This window comes from Aptenodytes patagonicus, chromosome 1 (assembly GCF_965638725.1).
Source record: "Aptenodytes patagonicus chromosome 1, bAptPat1.pri.cur, whole genome shotgun sequence".
Lineage (NCBI taxonomy): Eukaryota > Metazoa > Chordata > Aves > Sphenisciformes > Spheniscidae > Aptenodytes > Aptenodytes patagonicus.
The window spans coordinates 198,376,635-198,392,931 of NC_134949.1; the positions used below are offsets into that span (position 1 = coordinate 198,376,635).

The 16,297-nt window shown below is 37.6% G+C and overlaps 1 protein-coding gene across 2 annotated transcripts in view; it reads right to left on the reverse strand.

The window, feature by feature from the left end:
• Positions 1-261: 261 nt before the first annotated feature.
• Positions 262-16,297, reverse strand: part of COG6 (component of oligomeric golgi complex 6) — a 61,202-nt gene continuing 45,166 nt past the window's right edge. For both annotated transcript variants that reach the window (XM_076364193.1, XM_076364194.1), the window contains exons 14-19: positions 15,432-15,563; positions 14,726-14,893; positions 10,700-10,807; positions 9,095-9,148; positions 6,462-6,541; positions 262-2,771 (exon numbers count right to left, since the gene is read on the reverse strand). In XM_076364193.1, the coding sequence (XP_076220308.1) occupies positions 2,624-2,771; positions 6,462-6,541; positions 9,095-9,148; positions 10,700-10,807; positions 14,726-14,893; positions 15,432-15,563 (690 nt within the window). In that variant the 3' untranslated portion in view covers positions 262-2,623. The remainder of the gene's footprint in view (positions 2,772-6,461; positions 6,542-9,094; positions 9,149-10,699; positions 10,808-14,725; positions 14,894-15,431; positions 15,564-16,297) is intronic.

A 16,297-nucleotide genomic window follows, 5' to 3' on the forward strand; every position in this document is an offset into this window, starting at 1 on the left:
ACCTGCAGTAACTGGTCTGAATACGGAGCCGGTACCGACATCCAGAATGATTCCATTTACTGCAACGCTTACGGGTCATCCATCTAACTGAGCAATTAGAGTACTGCAGCTTCATGGTTCCTGGTGTGGAAATCCTGGGAATTTGTAAAATAAAAGGGTCAGAAACACGAAGCTAGAAAAGGCAGGTCAAAATCTAATCACCTTTTCCTTCCTCCTCTTAGGAAGGCAAGCAAGAGGAAATAACAACATGGAAGACAGAAGTCAGTAAATCAAATGCTTTTATTGACGTCCTTTCTCATTAGTGACCCTTTGCCATTTACTTTAATTGCACAGACCAGAATTAGTGACTGACTTTAATTTTTGTAAGTTACAACTTTTATAGCTTTTGCATTTTTATTAAGAGAAGATAAAATCATGGATAAGTCTCTACATGGACTCAAACATAGGAAGCAACTTCTTACTAATCCTCATGCAAACTACTGACTGATTATTGGAGACTGAGGTTGAGTGTAATTTCAGGAAAAAGTTTGCTCTTATAAGTATGTTAATCTAATAACAAGCTAATTTACAATCCTTTCACAACTGATGTAATTTTCGTATATTAGATAATAATTATAGGCATATTAAGCAATATTAACATTATTAAACAACAATGAACAGCCTTCTGAATGTATACTATGGTAATGCAAAATCTGAGTAATTTAAAGTGCCTTACCTAGTAAAAGAGCATAATTTTCATTAGAGCTTTTCTAAGCTTCTAGAATTTTTTGTCTTATGGGTCTGGAGTTTTTAAACAGAATAAATCTAACATTCACATTTACAGAAGAATTTATGCCTGATACAAGAACTCCAGGGACACTTGCACTTTCAAATCTTCTATTATACCAACAAATTATGCCCATTCGGAAAAGGAGCTATTGCTTTATTGTGGTATTACCAAGGAAGCGGATTTCTGAGCACACTGGATATATCTTGTTTTCTGAGAGACTAAAATGTATTGCTGCTGCTCTTCTCTATTTCTTGCTCTTTTGCAACATACACTAAATTGCAGACTTGGCTGCCACTAAGTATGTATTTTATATGGGAAATATTATTACTGATAAAAATAAAGTATGTAAGTTATTCAACATGAATGATTGCTCATCTTCCCCTCAATGTATATAAATAAGCCACATCTAATGAGTGTAAACTCAGGCAACTGTAATAACTCTGTGGCACCCATACAACAACAAAGAGGAAAAAAAAAGTGAAATGCTTCCAACGAAAGTTAGCTTAAGTTATCCTTTAAAAAACAAACAAACCAACAAAAAACCTAACACCAAAACACCCCAAATTCCTTTTACTAACATTCTGTTTCCTAAAGGTTTCTCTATAACAAGGCTTTCCTAAAAGAAGAATATGTTTAAGGAATTTGCAGAAAATTATCATAAGGCCCAACAGAGAACAAGTGTCCTACTTACCTATTTTCCTCTTTTACTGGAAGCAAAGGTCCCCTAAATCATAACTCTCTATATAATTAGGGTTTCTACACAGAGCAGGTTCAGCTTTGCACCGAAGGAGGAAAGAAATGAAACCTTCACTCATGGCTTTCTGCGCATCAGCCTAGAACAACTACACACCCTGGCTCTCCCACATAATTCCCAGGACTACCTGTGGCTGCCACAGGTGAACTTAACTACAATTTTCAGGAGCACCACTGCAGACATGTAAACCATGAAAATCTCTTGGTGGATTATTAACTGAATAAATGCTTGTACTAGAGCAGATAGACTTTTCTGTACTTAACAAAAGGCAAAACAAAAACCACGTACATGTGAAGGAGGAATGGCCATACTGCTGTGCAAACCATTTTTCTAACCTACATTGTTATTGCCTTAAGAGATCAGCAAGTTTCAACTGATACAAGGATTCCTACAGAATGATTGCACTAAAACAAAATTCTTCCAGTAAAACAAAATTATACAAATAACTTAAAGCATTAATTTCCAGCTTATGTACATGCATGTAATTCAAGTACTTCTTTTTCTTACAGAAAACACCAGAACTAGCAACGATAATGGATTCCAGAAAAGCACACAAATTTTGCCTAAAAAATTTAAATCAACAGGATTCGAAAAAACGCATCAAATACTCTGAAGTGATTTATGAGCTGTAAAAGTGATGCACTTGAGACATTCAAAGTATATCAGTTGTATTAAAATTACAGTTATCAGCATTTACTGATGATAGGCTGAGAAAAAGAGTGAAAGAACAGGGAAAAGAGCAAATAAAAATATTGGTGAGGTCGTTAAGAGACACTGGTTCAACCTGTAGCTGAAAGGATTATGTACAGCAAGGAAAAAGCTTCTTTCTCCTTTTTCAAAGAGATTGCATATTGTCAAGGTCCATTTCCATTAGAGGAATACATTAAAATAATTTTTAATCTATATTCTATTTTCTGGCCTATAGAAGGTATTCAAAGACACAGGAAAGACTAGACTTCTGCCAAGCAGATTAAAAAAAAGCATTCCTACATATTTTAACTACACAGTTACACATCAAAATTCAAAACAGAAAAATAACTCGACGCAAATACTCAACAAATACAGAATTATGGATTCTGATAAATCTGGGGGAAGCAAGACTATGAAAGGAGTGCCTGAACTTGATGAGGAGATCTGTGTAGTATAGTTTCTGGATCCTTATATTCATTTGAAGGATCCATCACAGCTGCATATAACTCACTGTAAGCTCTGCAGACCAGTTCTGTGGACTGTTTTATTATCTGCTCTCTAAAAAACAAAACAAAAACATAATTCACAAATCGTAGGAAATATAACTGTACTACATACAAGGAATTAAAGATATACACTAAAAATACACATTAAAAATCAGTGTCAGTTACATTAAAAAGCCCTTCAACGGTGAAAACAGCTTAAAGTTTTAAAACAAAAGAAGGCTTCTTCATCTTTTTGTATCGTACATAGATAAACTCACATATATGATCCTGATAACCAAGAAATTAGCTTCTTTATTTCTGCAATCATGAAAAAAAAATAGTAGAAGGATTTAATTTGCATACATTAGTTTTTCACTTGCACTCCCCTGCATCTTTTAAAAGACTGATAATCTTAGTGATCTACCTTCTACCTCCTCTGGCTTCTCGCTGTCCTTTGTAAATACACACATTTTTTTTTCATCTACCAGCAAATATATTCTATTTGTTTTACCTTGACAGCACCTGATTCCATAATCGGTCAAAAAGGAAGAGCTGAAAGTGATAGTGGTCAGAGATTTAAAACTTGCTACAGCCTTTTACCAACACTGCTATGAAGTCTGTGTCCTGTTATTTTTCTGGATCTAAATGAGTAACAATGCACAGGGACTGGATGCTAAATTTAACTGGAAAGTTTAATATTTTTTGAAGACAAACTAGTATTTTTACTTTACATTGCTCGTGAAGCTGTTTACTTTAATCACCATGGTGATGTGTTTACAGTTGCAGTTGCATTTTTATCTATCAGAAACAGTAGTTACAACTATTTCACAGCCAAACCCATGCAAGTGGAACACCAGGAGAAGCCGAGGAAACCAAGGTAACCATGAATCTAGATTCGGCCCTGCTGTAACAGGCAGCAAAAGAACAAAGACACCGAAACTGCATCCACTAAAATCAGGGCTGAATTCACTAACCATTGGGAATTGACAAGTTAAAGAAATCTCAAAGACCAAGTGCGTAGAACTTCATCTTTTCAGGAAATATTAAGAAACAGAAGCTATGAGAAAGAAGATTAAGAGGCAAAACCTGCATTTTATTCTGATGCACAGTATCCAGTTTTTTGATATACAGGATCAACTGCCAGTATTACTAGGTTATTAGAATACCTGAAAAAAAAGACTGGCCTTACAATAGCAAATCTAGAAACACTATTACAAGGGAAATATATTCAAGGTGTTCAGGTACAACAACTGTCTCTGATCACAGTCTGGGATCACTAAGCTACTGTAACATGACAATCTTTTCAGAAAGTATTGCACACAGAATTCGTATAAAACTAACTGTATTGCACCAAATAATATTAAATTAAAAGAAAAAGTTCATTGAAATATTCCAGAGGACTGAACAGCATCAAATGAGTCTTTCCATCAAATAATGTCAGTGTCATTAATCAGTACATTAGGATTTCAGTTGCCATAACAACATGATACATTTTATCACTAACACAAATGGCAGCACTTTCCAAAAACAGCAATTCCAGCATTCAGTTTCTGTGATCCAACACAAATGAAAAGAGCTTTTCAAGACCAACAACAACATAAATAAATTGCTGAAAACTTTTTAAATGAGCAAAGGAATTTGAAAGACAAGAGCATGCACTGGCAAATGTTGGAAGGAATGTTCTTCATAGTTGTAAAGCTTAAATAATATTGCCAGTGAGTATATAATACACTGGTCCCTTATCAAAGGCATGTGGTCTGATTTTGAGAACCAAAGAACTCTTGGGTTCCAGCTCAACCGTTGGAACAGTGGATCACAGTTATGCGATTCCAAGGAAGACATCTTCAAAACTGACACCAAACGTCTGCAAAACTAACTTGAAAATTTCAACTACTATAGCCAGAGATTAGAATTATAGTACTGGTTAAATGTTTTGCTTGAATTTTGAGAAACTTTTGAATTTTGAAGCTTTATTTACTACAGAAAGTATTGACTATTAAGACCGTGATTCTACAAGCATGCATCTCTGTAAATAGGTATCTTAACTTCAAAAGGATTGCTTGTGTTTAAAACTACGTTTGAAGGCTAACAGATTTATTTTTTTTTAATTCTGAGCAGAATCTGACCTATAGCGTTGAGTTATAGCAGGTGAATAAACTCCTGCATGTTAGCTGAGCTGTAGCAGCTATAGCAATCATCTTCACACAGGCTCCCCTCTCACCTCTCAGCTGCCCACTGCTGCAAGATAACATGAATTTGGCTTAAATTGCCCTAAGATATGTTTAAAAAGCTTATCAATGGGATAAGGCTAAGAGTGCATACATACCCAGTTTATCTTGGTTCATCTGACAGAAGAAATGATTAAGTCAAAGTAATTTCACTGTGCCAGTCTTTAAGGTAGCATAAAGTCTACCTCTGAAAAATTGCTTCTGTGTTAGCAGTGAAAAATTGAGGCTTTCAAAATACGTTTACTGTTATTATGATTTTTAAATAGATCTACATTAAAAAAAATACCAAGAGCTAAAATACAGGTTTAATAGCTTGACACCTAGAAGCAGAAGGTGCAATGTTTCACTGACATTTCTGCTCAAGCTACCCTGTTTGATCTGCACTGGAGCAGAACAGCTCTCGCACAACAGGGTCAGCTCTGCTGGCTAAGCTGCGGGAATGGTAACCCTAGCAGAGAGACCCAATGAAGTACTGAAAAGCACCAACATCCCCCATGCCAAGCCATGCACCAAGTATATGGCATGAAACTGGAAGTCTTTGGATGAGGAGAACCTGAGCAATACAGCAGAAGAACCTGGCAGTTGCACTAGCTGATCGTTGTAGGTCCCTTCCATCCCCCAAATGGAATAGAATATTCCATTCTATTCTAATAAATTCCCAACAATAAATATTTTTCCCCTGACATATGTAATTTTTAATTGCAAGATGCTGTAATACAATCCTGCTGAGGAGAGGTCCTAGTAATGAGACTCCAAATACTGTTGCATTACATAAAATGTGATGTGCTAGTCTCAATTTCTGGTATATTCTGTAACCTGCATTCTTCACAAAAGTGTGAAAAATAATGTCAAGAAAAGTTTTTGATCAGTGCAGCACATAATTCTCTGAGTTTAAGTACTACAAAATGTCTTCATATGGTTCACGTTTAATTGGAAAGAAATTCATGGCACCTTCCCTAGCCTTAGGGCTCAGTTATATTCAAAAAACAAAAGAAGAGATAAATAATAAAGTTCTCACTTCCACACTTCAAAGAAGAAATCACTATGAAGAATCATATTAGGTGAAAAGTAATCTCAGCACGATATTCAATGAGACAGAATGCCAATACTCTACAGCAGAAGACAGCAAAGTTGAAAATTCTAGACCTGATGGAGCAGTGGGGACAAAAGAAATCTTGAGTGGAGAATTACATATTTCATCTGTCTTTGGAATGCTTACAAAATAGTTCTAAAACAATTTACAAATAAGTTGACAAAAAACTGCTGACATAGTGGAACATGTTCGAAATAGATGAATGTAATTCATTTTGATGGTGTCCGTTAAATCAAGAGTAATTACTTCAGAAAGTTACAGAATTACATATTCCTCACTGCCTGTTCAAACAGAGGAGAGTCAGAACAAAACTGAATTGTGACCTGAAGGACAATGCAAATATCATCACAGCTGATAACTTGAATTCTCATCATGATCCTCTAAAACCTAATCAAATTCATCTTTCTGATCATTATGCAGGCATAATAGGTAAAGTACTTACTTCACAGTGGCACTCAGAAGGAAATTCAGCTGGGACATTAGCAGACTATCTGGAGCAGACAGATAGCGATCAAACTGAGCCTAGGGGTGGGGTGGGGGGAAGAGAATACAAGATCAACATATTAAGAACTTGCTATTATATGAAAATAGGTAAAAACACAGATCTCTGATCTAAAATGGCATCTTCTTATTTGATAAAATTTTCTCTTTTTATATATTTAAGATAGAGATTAACATATTATACAAGTGTTTAAGGTAGAACTTAATAGTCCAAACCAAATGTCTAACTTCAGCACTTCTGTCACCAAAATTTTAAGTTTCTGACTCTGAAGAGGAGCAGTGGAGGGGCAAATAATGAGAATCCAGCTTCCATAAATATCCATCTAAGTTTCCTATGCAGCTGGAGCACGTATGCATGCGCCTCTGAAGATCAGACCTAGTCTATTCACTGCAGAGGGAATACAGTAGCCTCCAGGCAGAAATCTAGTCTGTCCAAGTTAGACATCTTGCATGTTTCTTTTTACATGGGTTGGTTTTTGGTTTTTTTTTTTTTTTTTACTTTTTGGCAGGGAGTCACTGCTTAAAATCTAATTAGCACTTACATTGGGAAAAACAAAAGCAAGGGACCTAGTTCAGGCTCCTTGAACTGCTTCGAGGCCTACTTCTCCTCCCCCATATAATACAGTGAAAAAAACTGTGGTGCTTTGATTCTAGTAGTTTGGAGAGGAAAACACCAAGAAAGAACGTTACTGCTGTCTTCAACTATCTGTCAGAGAAGTTGTGGGTGCCCCATCCCTGGAAGTGTTCAAGGTCAGGTTGGATGGGGCTTTGAGCCACCTGATCGAGCAAAAGATGTCCCTGCCCATGGCAGGGGGGTTGGACTAGATGATCTTTAAAGGCCCCTTCCAACCCAAACCATTCTATGATCAAATGGGTGACCGTAGAGAAGATGGAGCCAGGTCTTCTTGCAGGTGAAAACATGAGGAATATTGGACACATATTACACTAAGGAAAATTCTGATTAGATAGTAAGAGGAAAAATTCTCACCAGGAGTGTCAAACACTGAACAGGTTACCCAGAAAAGCTGTATAATCTCTGTCCTTGGAATTACTCACTCAGGCAAGGCCCTAGGCAACTTTATCTAATGATGCCAACCTTCCTGAACACTGGATCAATCTTCTCAAGCTGGTAAACCCTAAAATCCACATCCATCCATCATTTAAACGTGCAAAAAGTGGGCACAAATGACTAATGAAGTCGCTCACAGTTCTCACAAATTAACTTTTTGGGGGTTATCTGCCCTCATTTGGAAAGCAAGGGAGCTTTATCTGAGAGAGAGGTAAGGACTTTACTAGAACAGCATTTGTAAGCCCATATGAACAACTTAAAAGGCTGGCACCTAGAAAACTTTCAGGTTAAGTTGGGAGGCAGTGAATCTGCCTGCAAGTACTCCCTCCACACGGTTTACATCCTGGGAAGCCAACAGATTAGGTTGATAGATGGGATTTATGTGGGTTTGATTTCAGCATACTGGGTTCCATTCTGGTTAAAGTGTGTTCACACAAGCAGACATTAAACAAGGTAATAAAGAAAATAAAACAGTTGGATTCTTCTCTAACTATTCAAGTGAAATTATTATGTACTGCTATAGATAACAGTTACATATATATAATTTAAAGAGATGGTCCCCAAGCTGCAGTCTTTAAATTCCTCGTTGGTCTACAAGACCATGATAAATAGAAGATATTTTAAATGCAAAATTTGTAAATATTGATAAGAATGCATGCTGATCTAAGTACACCACTGAGTGCTCTGTGCCAGAGCTCTGTTCATCCGACCAGCTTGGGAATCACTGGTTTAAAACTTGAACAGAGGAAAACAGGTTACACTGACATAATTAGGATGGATTCAACATACAATTCTTTTTTTTTAAATTTTCTTTTAAAAAGACCTTTTTTTCGTGTGGGTATACAAGTTCTGCTGGATGAGCGGGCCTTATTTACAGTTAAACTTTCAGAATAAAGCTAAACTTGGCTAAGCAAGAAGAGTGACAGATCATATATTATTGCCTACTAAACTGTGATATTTCTATCTCTATGCAAAATAGCCTTCACACACTCTAAGAAAAAATAGCTGATAATTTGTTTTAAAATATATTGTAGCTTTCAACTTAAAAAATATAACTGACATATGCCCAGCACCTAACTTCTGAGTTTAGCTGAACTATTTGCATAAAATCAAAGCCTTAGGACTAAAATTATAAATGATAGCAGAACTAATATTTGAAAGCATACAGGCAAAAAAGAAATTTTGGTGATTAAAACTAATTAGAGCTAAGCATTTGCTTTTAGCAATTTAAGATGACTCATGGGATAGCATTCTTGTAAGTAAAGTTCTGTTTCTCAAGGCTTAGAAACTAATATTCTATTACTACCTGTTCATAAATAATTTATGTATTTATTACTTCAAGTGGTCAAATTACTACAAATGAAGAAAGTATTCCCAGACATGTAATTTAGCTATTCTTAAAGAGTATGACTGGTCAGATGAATATCTACTACATCACACAATGAATAGTATTTTTTCCCATGTCACAGCATCACCACCATAATATGAAACTGTAAAATGCTTACCATTGCAACCTTCAGGGACACGGAATCCATACTTGGCAAATTTGAAAGAGGACCCTAAGAATCAGTAGTCAGAGGGGGGGGGGGGAAGGTCATACTAGCATATGGAAAAAGATAAGAAATAATAAATTCTACAATCAGTTCAGTATTAAATTGTTACTTGGTCCTTCTACAGGATCTTAAATGTTTGGAAACTGAATCACCGTATCAATACTGAAATGCTGTAATAGTTCATTTATATTCTACTGCTCTCTTAAATTAAAAACTCAGAATACTGAGTTCTTAATATGTCCTTTCAAGTCCTTTTCTTCCTTCTTCACCATTAAATGATAAACCCCCCAAAAAGCCTTCCACAAGGTCTAGGATAAAAACTGAACTGCAAACTGGCCACATCCCCTTGGAGTTCCAGAATTACAGAGGACAACTTCCCTCTATTCATCTGTTCCAGGACCGGGCACAGTTCAAGCCTGCTTCCCAGCAAATCTTCTGTGCTGGTATGGCATTACAACGTATACATGCTGCCTAACCCCCTAGCAAATCCAGTGACAACGTCACTTCTGCAGCCAGGCAGCTGGACAGATATAAATGAAAATTGCTCCATTCCATTAACAATCTGCCCTGGTCGATTTGAAATCGGTGTTAGAACAGGAGATAGATTCATGAATAGGAAACCAAGCTGAGTTATTAATCAGATTATTTACACATTTATTTATTCATCTTTATACATAAAAATCTGTCGAGTTTGGGCACTTTATGCAAAATTATTGGCTGAAGAAACAACATAAAGCTCTCCAACAGAGCTCTGCTTTCTCCAGAAAACACTGTTCTTCAGCTTCACAAAAGATCACAAAAGGACATAGGCACAGCTGAAGGGAAGAGGGGCTGTATTAACACCTATCACATAACAACCGTGGTTCACAAGAAAGGAAGAACATGAGCTCTTCATTCCAGTTTTCAGCTCACTCTAAGAATTCTCAAGTTTTCACTTTTAGAATCTCACTGTCTTGGTGCTAGAAAAACTAGAGCAATGAGTAAGGACAAAAGAAGAAATTATTTCAAATTACTACTAAACTCATCTGCCAATTTTTCACAGAAGAAAAAAGCAGTAATTATCTAATGCATGCAGGGTATCTGTCACCTGCTCCATGTATGGTGCTATAGCATGCAATGGAAGAAACCTGAAGGCTAGATGCACAGTAGGTCCAGTATGTTCTAGATGTCATGGAAGTGGTATACATACTCAGTATTTGTGTTTTAAAGCCAGCTTGACGCTGACGCTTTCTGAGGCATATTAAACTACCTATGCAGTTATTCTGAGAACGTACAGGATGTCCGTGGTGTACGGAGCCTGTTGATGGTACGCAGATAAGCTGCACAGAAGGACTGCTGCATACCAAACCTGCTAGGCTTGCTGAACATACAGCGTAGGGGAAATCTGTAGTTGCAAGGTGCCTTTGTCTAATAGTCCTGGTCCCGTGTGACAAATCAACAGATATTACTGAGCTTTTGCTTTCAGACAAAGCTTAATTTGCAAAAATATTAGTGCCAAAATCCTTCTAGTTGTCAAGTATGCAGTACCTCCTCAACATCTACATTATATAAGCTTACCTGTTCCGGTTTGTGTTGCTGCACAGAGTTATAGATGTAACTTAGACCAGCTCTTGTTAACACATAGGAAGCTTGTTCATTTATAAGTGTATCTAAATGAGCTTCAATCTGAAATTTTAAGCATAAGGTGTTTATAAAATGTGCATGTGAATATTAAATAGAACAAGCTCTGGGGTTAAAAGGGCTAGAAACACAAATAAGAAGAAAAAACACAAATAAGGAGAGTGATCAATAAACAAGGACAAACCACAAATACATACAACTTAATTATTTTATCCATTTACATCTTCCATATTATAAGAAGCCAATAATAAAAATAGATAATTCTTTCATGTCTGACTAACAGAAGAACCTATTTTTTTGTATTTGTAAATTCAACAGCATCAAAAATTAATACCGAAGCTCTAATGTTAAAAATTGCTGTATCATTTTATTTTGCTATAGTTCTTTGAAAATATGTGATAAAAATAATCCAACTCTTACTGAAAATACTGACAATAGCACGGCAGTTTTATAATAAACAAGAGAAAGAGAGAGTCTTTCACAAGGAAAATAAAACTGAAACTAAATCATAATCAGTAATGATTTTAAATTCAATACTAATAAACATGTATTTGAAAAAGGTTAACTGAAAGAACAATAGACAAATTACAGCTATCAATTTTGCTTTAGTTATCTTCATATGAAAAAAGTCATAAACGTATTTTTACATTCTTAGTATAATCTTCACTTTGCAGAGAAACCTAATCAATAAATCTAGTCACAGCAGCAGCAATCATTTTTTAGTTTGAGTAGTCTCGGAAAGATATTTGGGTATATATACTTTATTACTTCATTTTTACAGATAACTACCCCACATTTCATTTAATTTTCTTCCAATCCTAAAGAAAAGCAAAAATTTGTAATATATCAAACTAGTAAAACGTAATACTTCCATGTCTGCTATTTTAAGAATTCACCTTTTTACTTCCTAAAATTGTTTAGAAAAACACACTTTTCTTTCTAAATCAGGAGGGAAATCTTAATATTTCAATTTGGAGATTTTAACTGTCTTAGAGAGTTCTTTTTTTCTATGAAAAATGTTTCTCTTCTTAAATATGCCATTCTAACTCCACTTTAATAACCTACTTATGTCTAATCTTAAAGGTATTTTTTGTCTGTTCCTGTATTTGTAAAACATTTGAAGAAAGTAAATGGTATTAAATGCATATCCTTCAGTTCTACTGCTTATTTGAAGAATAGATCAATCGCAACATTTACTGTGAAAAAGAAATTCTGATAATGGAAATTAGAAATGTCCCAGACAGTTTGGTGGGGTTGTCTGTTTGTTTATTTCAGAGCTAAAAGGTGCTAAAAATTCCAATTAGGAGTAGAAAGCAAAAAATGGCTCACAGCCAATCTTTACTGATGGCTTCAGATAAGAAGTTGTGACCTTTTTCCAAGCTCCCCAGCTCCAAAAGCTCTCCTGAGATAAATAGATATATATGTATCTAGCAATAGATGCCCAGAGTCTGGAGAAGGAACACAGGTCAGCAGAAGAGTGCCTGAAGAGCAGCACAAAGGAACTCCAGACAGTAAGACAGCTTCATCGGGGGCCCAACTTCAATGCCTCTATGCAAACACACGTAGCATGTGGAATAAACAAGAGGAGTCAGAGACGTGCGCACGCCCGCAGGGCTACGACCTTATTGGCATCACGGAGACGTGGTGGAGTGGCTCCTATGATTGGAGTGTTGGGACGGAGGGATACAGGCTCTTTAGGAAGGACAGGCAGGGGAGACGAGGAGGGGGTGTCTCCCTCTATGTCAATGACCAGCTGGAGTGCATGGAGCTCTGCCTGGGGACAGATGAGGAGCCGACTGAGAGCTTGTGGGTCAGGATTAAAGGGAAGGCAGGGACAGGTGATATTATAGTGGGGGTCTGCTACAGGCCACCCGACCAGGAAGACCGAGCAGATGAGGCCCTCTGTAGACAGACATGAGCAGCCTCACGTTCACAAGCCTTGGTCCTCATGGGGGACTTCAACCACCCCGACATCTGTTGGAGGGACAACACAGCAGGGCATAAGCAATCCGGGAGGTTCCTGGAATGTGTTGATAATAACTTCCTTCTCCAAGTGATAGAGGAGCCAATGAGGAGAGGTGCTATGCTGGACCTTGTTCTCATCAACAAGGAGGGGTTGGTGGGGAACGTGAAGCTCAAGGGCAGCCTGGGCTGCAGTGGCCAGGAAATGGTGGAGTTCAAGATCCTTAGGGCACCAAGGAGGGCGCACAGCAAGCTCACTACCCTGTCCGTTCAGGAGAGCGGACTTTGGCCTCTTCAGGGATCTGCTTGGCAGAGTACCATGGGATAAAGCCCTGGAGGGAAGAGGGGCCCAACAAAGCTGGGTAATATTCAAGGATCACCTCCTTCAAGCTCAGGAGCAATGCATCCCAACAAAGAGAAGTCAGGCAAAAAAGCCAGGAAGCCTGCATGGATGAAAAAGGGAGCTCCTGGACAAACTCAAACACAAAAAGGAAGCCTACAGAGGGTGGAAGCAAGGACAGGTAGCTTGGGAGGAATACAGAGAAATTGTCCAAGCAGCCAGGAATCAGGTTAGGAAAGCTAAAGCCCTGATAGAATTAAACCTGGCCAGAGACATCAGGGGCAACAAGAAAAGATTCTATAGGTACGTCAGTGATAAAAGGAAGACCAAGGAAAAAGTGGGCCCTCTCCAGAACGAAACGGGAGACCTGGTTACCTGCAATATGGAGAAGGATGAGGTACTCAACAAATTTTGCCTCAGTCTTCACTGGCAAGTGCTCAAGTCACAGAAGGCAAAGGCAAGGACTGGGAGAATGAAGAACCGCCCACTGTAGGAGAAGATCAGGTTCAAGGCCATCTGAGGAACCTGAAGGTGCACAAGTCCATGGGACCTGATGAGATGCATCCATCATCAGACACGGACCTGTTGGAGCAAGTCCAGAGGAGGGCCACAAAGATGATCAGAGGGCTGGAGCACCTCTCCTATGAAGACAGGCTGAGAGAGTTGGGGTTGTTCAGCCTGGAGAAGAGAAGACTCTGGGGAGACCTTATAGCAGCTTTCCAGTACCTGAAGGGGGCCTACAAGAAAGCTGGAGAGGGACTTTTTACAAGGGCATGTAGTGATAGGACAAGGAGTAACGGCTTCAAACTGAAAGAGGGTAGATTTAAATTAGATATAAGGAAGAAATTCTTCACTATGAGGGTGGTGAAGTACTGGAACAGCTTGCCCAGAGTAGCTGTGGATGCCCCATCCCTGGAAGTGTTCAAGACCAGGTTGGATGGGGCTTTGAGCAACCTGGTCTAGTGGAAGGTGTCCCTGCCCATGGCAGGGGGCTTGGAACTGGATGATCTTTAAGGTCTCTTCCAACCCAAACCATTCTATGATTCTATGATATTGCAGAGATGTTCACATAGCAAAACTATAAATGGGCAGTGCCTAAGTTTTCCCAACTCAATGGTTTATAAACTACATTTCCATTTCAAAATGGTACCACATATGAACTACTATCCTGACACGTTAGGTGAAACCAAACAAATGAGAAAAGAAAGGTAGAAAGAAGGCCTGACGTAGTAACTTCTGCTATACTATATTCTAGTATAAACTAGATGATGATCTAGTATTAACTATATGATGGAATGTAGTCAGCCATTTGACTGAGCTTTCAACTTCCACTTGCTTCTTCTCACACAGTTTGCAGATAAATATTAGAATGATTAGCATAATGAAAGTGTTCACTGATATGGGTTTATCTGCAACTAAACCAAACCAAAACAATCTCTAATCATCCTTTTGTCTGTTTAAAATGAAAGATGCTGTGTACCATAAGCTCTGATACTTGCTATTTGTTTATGGTCTCTGATAAGAAGCCCTCTTATTCCGTTTCCCTGATTTAGAATTGACCCAAAGCCAACATTATCAAAAATAAATACGTTCACATCACAACTTATAGTCTGCAGAAATCAGTAATAAGTTCATTTTCTTTTGGGGCTGTTAAAACTTACCTGAAACTGCAACATTTCTAGACGTTTGTCAGTGAATTCAAAGAGAGCCAAAGTGGTCTTCATCATATACAGTGAATTTACCATGAAGGTTGCCATATCAGCTGTGCCCAAATTACTAGCAGACATAGTACACATCTGTAACAACGGATCTAGCACACAAGACAGAACCTAAAATAGCAAACACACAGAAAAGAGGAAGGGGAGGGAGGAAATCATGTCACACGAGGCTTCTAAGCTCATTCTGTCTCTATCACGTATTTATTCCGCAAAGCAGAATAAAGAGAAATGAGAGTTTCCAACTGCGAAAGCAGTTTTCTACTGGATTTCTCAGCAGGTGATCAGCTACCATAGTGATGGGAAAAGTATAAAAACCTGAGAAGAACAGATTCCAACCTAGCAGGAGGAAGAGTAACCCAGATAAGATAATTGGTAATTGTGCAATCTTGAGGGTGTATTTACTTAATGGAGTAGTAATTGGATAACAGAATTCAGATACTGCATTAAGAGTAGCACTCCATACTGTACTGTAATTATCCACTTTGTTACTCACCCTCTTATTCACGTTACAAACTTGGGTTTGGTAGAAAGCTCCAAAATGGGACCAGACAGAAAGATTAATGTTTCACCCATCTTTTGTGTACTGAGACTAACTTACACATACTTTTTTTCCCCCCCTCCTCTTCAGAGCAGTCAAACATTCTTATACCTGCACAAAGTCAGCTTGACGGGCATCCAGTGGAACAACAGATGAGTCGTGAGATGCCAGAACCTCCCGTAGCAAGTTAAGTGTCTGATTTAGTGCAGAGCTTGGGCCAAGATCAGGAGGTGGGAGTTCAACCTGAAGAACAAGATTATCTGTTTGTGGGGGTTTTTTAAATTTCATTACAGCAAACACCATCCAATCTGTTAGCACAAATGCAACCAGCTAATAATAAAATTACATGTAGCCATGCAGAGAAGAACTTTAATTTGACACTGGACAAATCTAGCATGTTTCAGACAATAATTTTCTGCAACTTTCAGCATAACCATCCCACTCAGTGACAAACAAGCAAGACTGAATTTCTCCTTTCATTCAGAAATTTTTTATAAAAATATTTTATATAAAATTTATATTTATATAAATATATGTTTATATAAATATATGTTTATATATTATATATTTATATTTATATAAATATATGTTTACATATAAATATATATAAATATATATAATATATAATATAAAATTTATATAAAAAACTATTTTATAATCTAGAGAAACCCAAACACTACCGGTTTTGGTAGTAAAAAAAACCCCCACATTTGCTAGATTAGGTGCCAAAGAATAGCCACGTTGTTGGCACCACTGAGTTCACTTTGAGCAGGACCTCCTGTAAACACTCCAGAACCTAGTACAGACAGAGCTCTGGGATATTAGGGCCATACTGCAGCAGCTGAATGAAGTCATCTTCTTGACAAGGCTGCAGAGCCCCTATCATGCTGAGTATGAGAGCTAGCAAGTTTGTACCTTAAATTACCAGTACACAAATGAACTGTGCACAAACTAACTCAAGTACACCTATATAAACT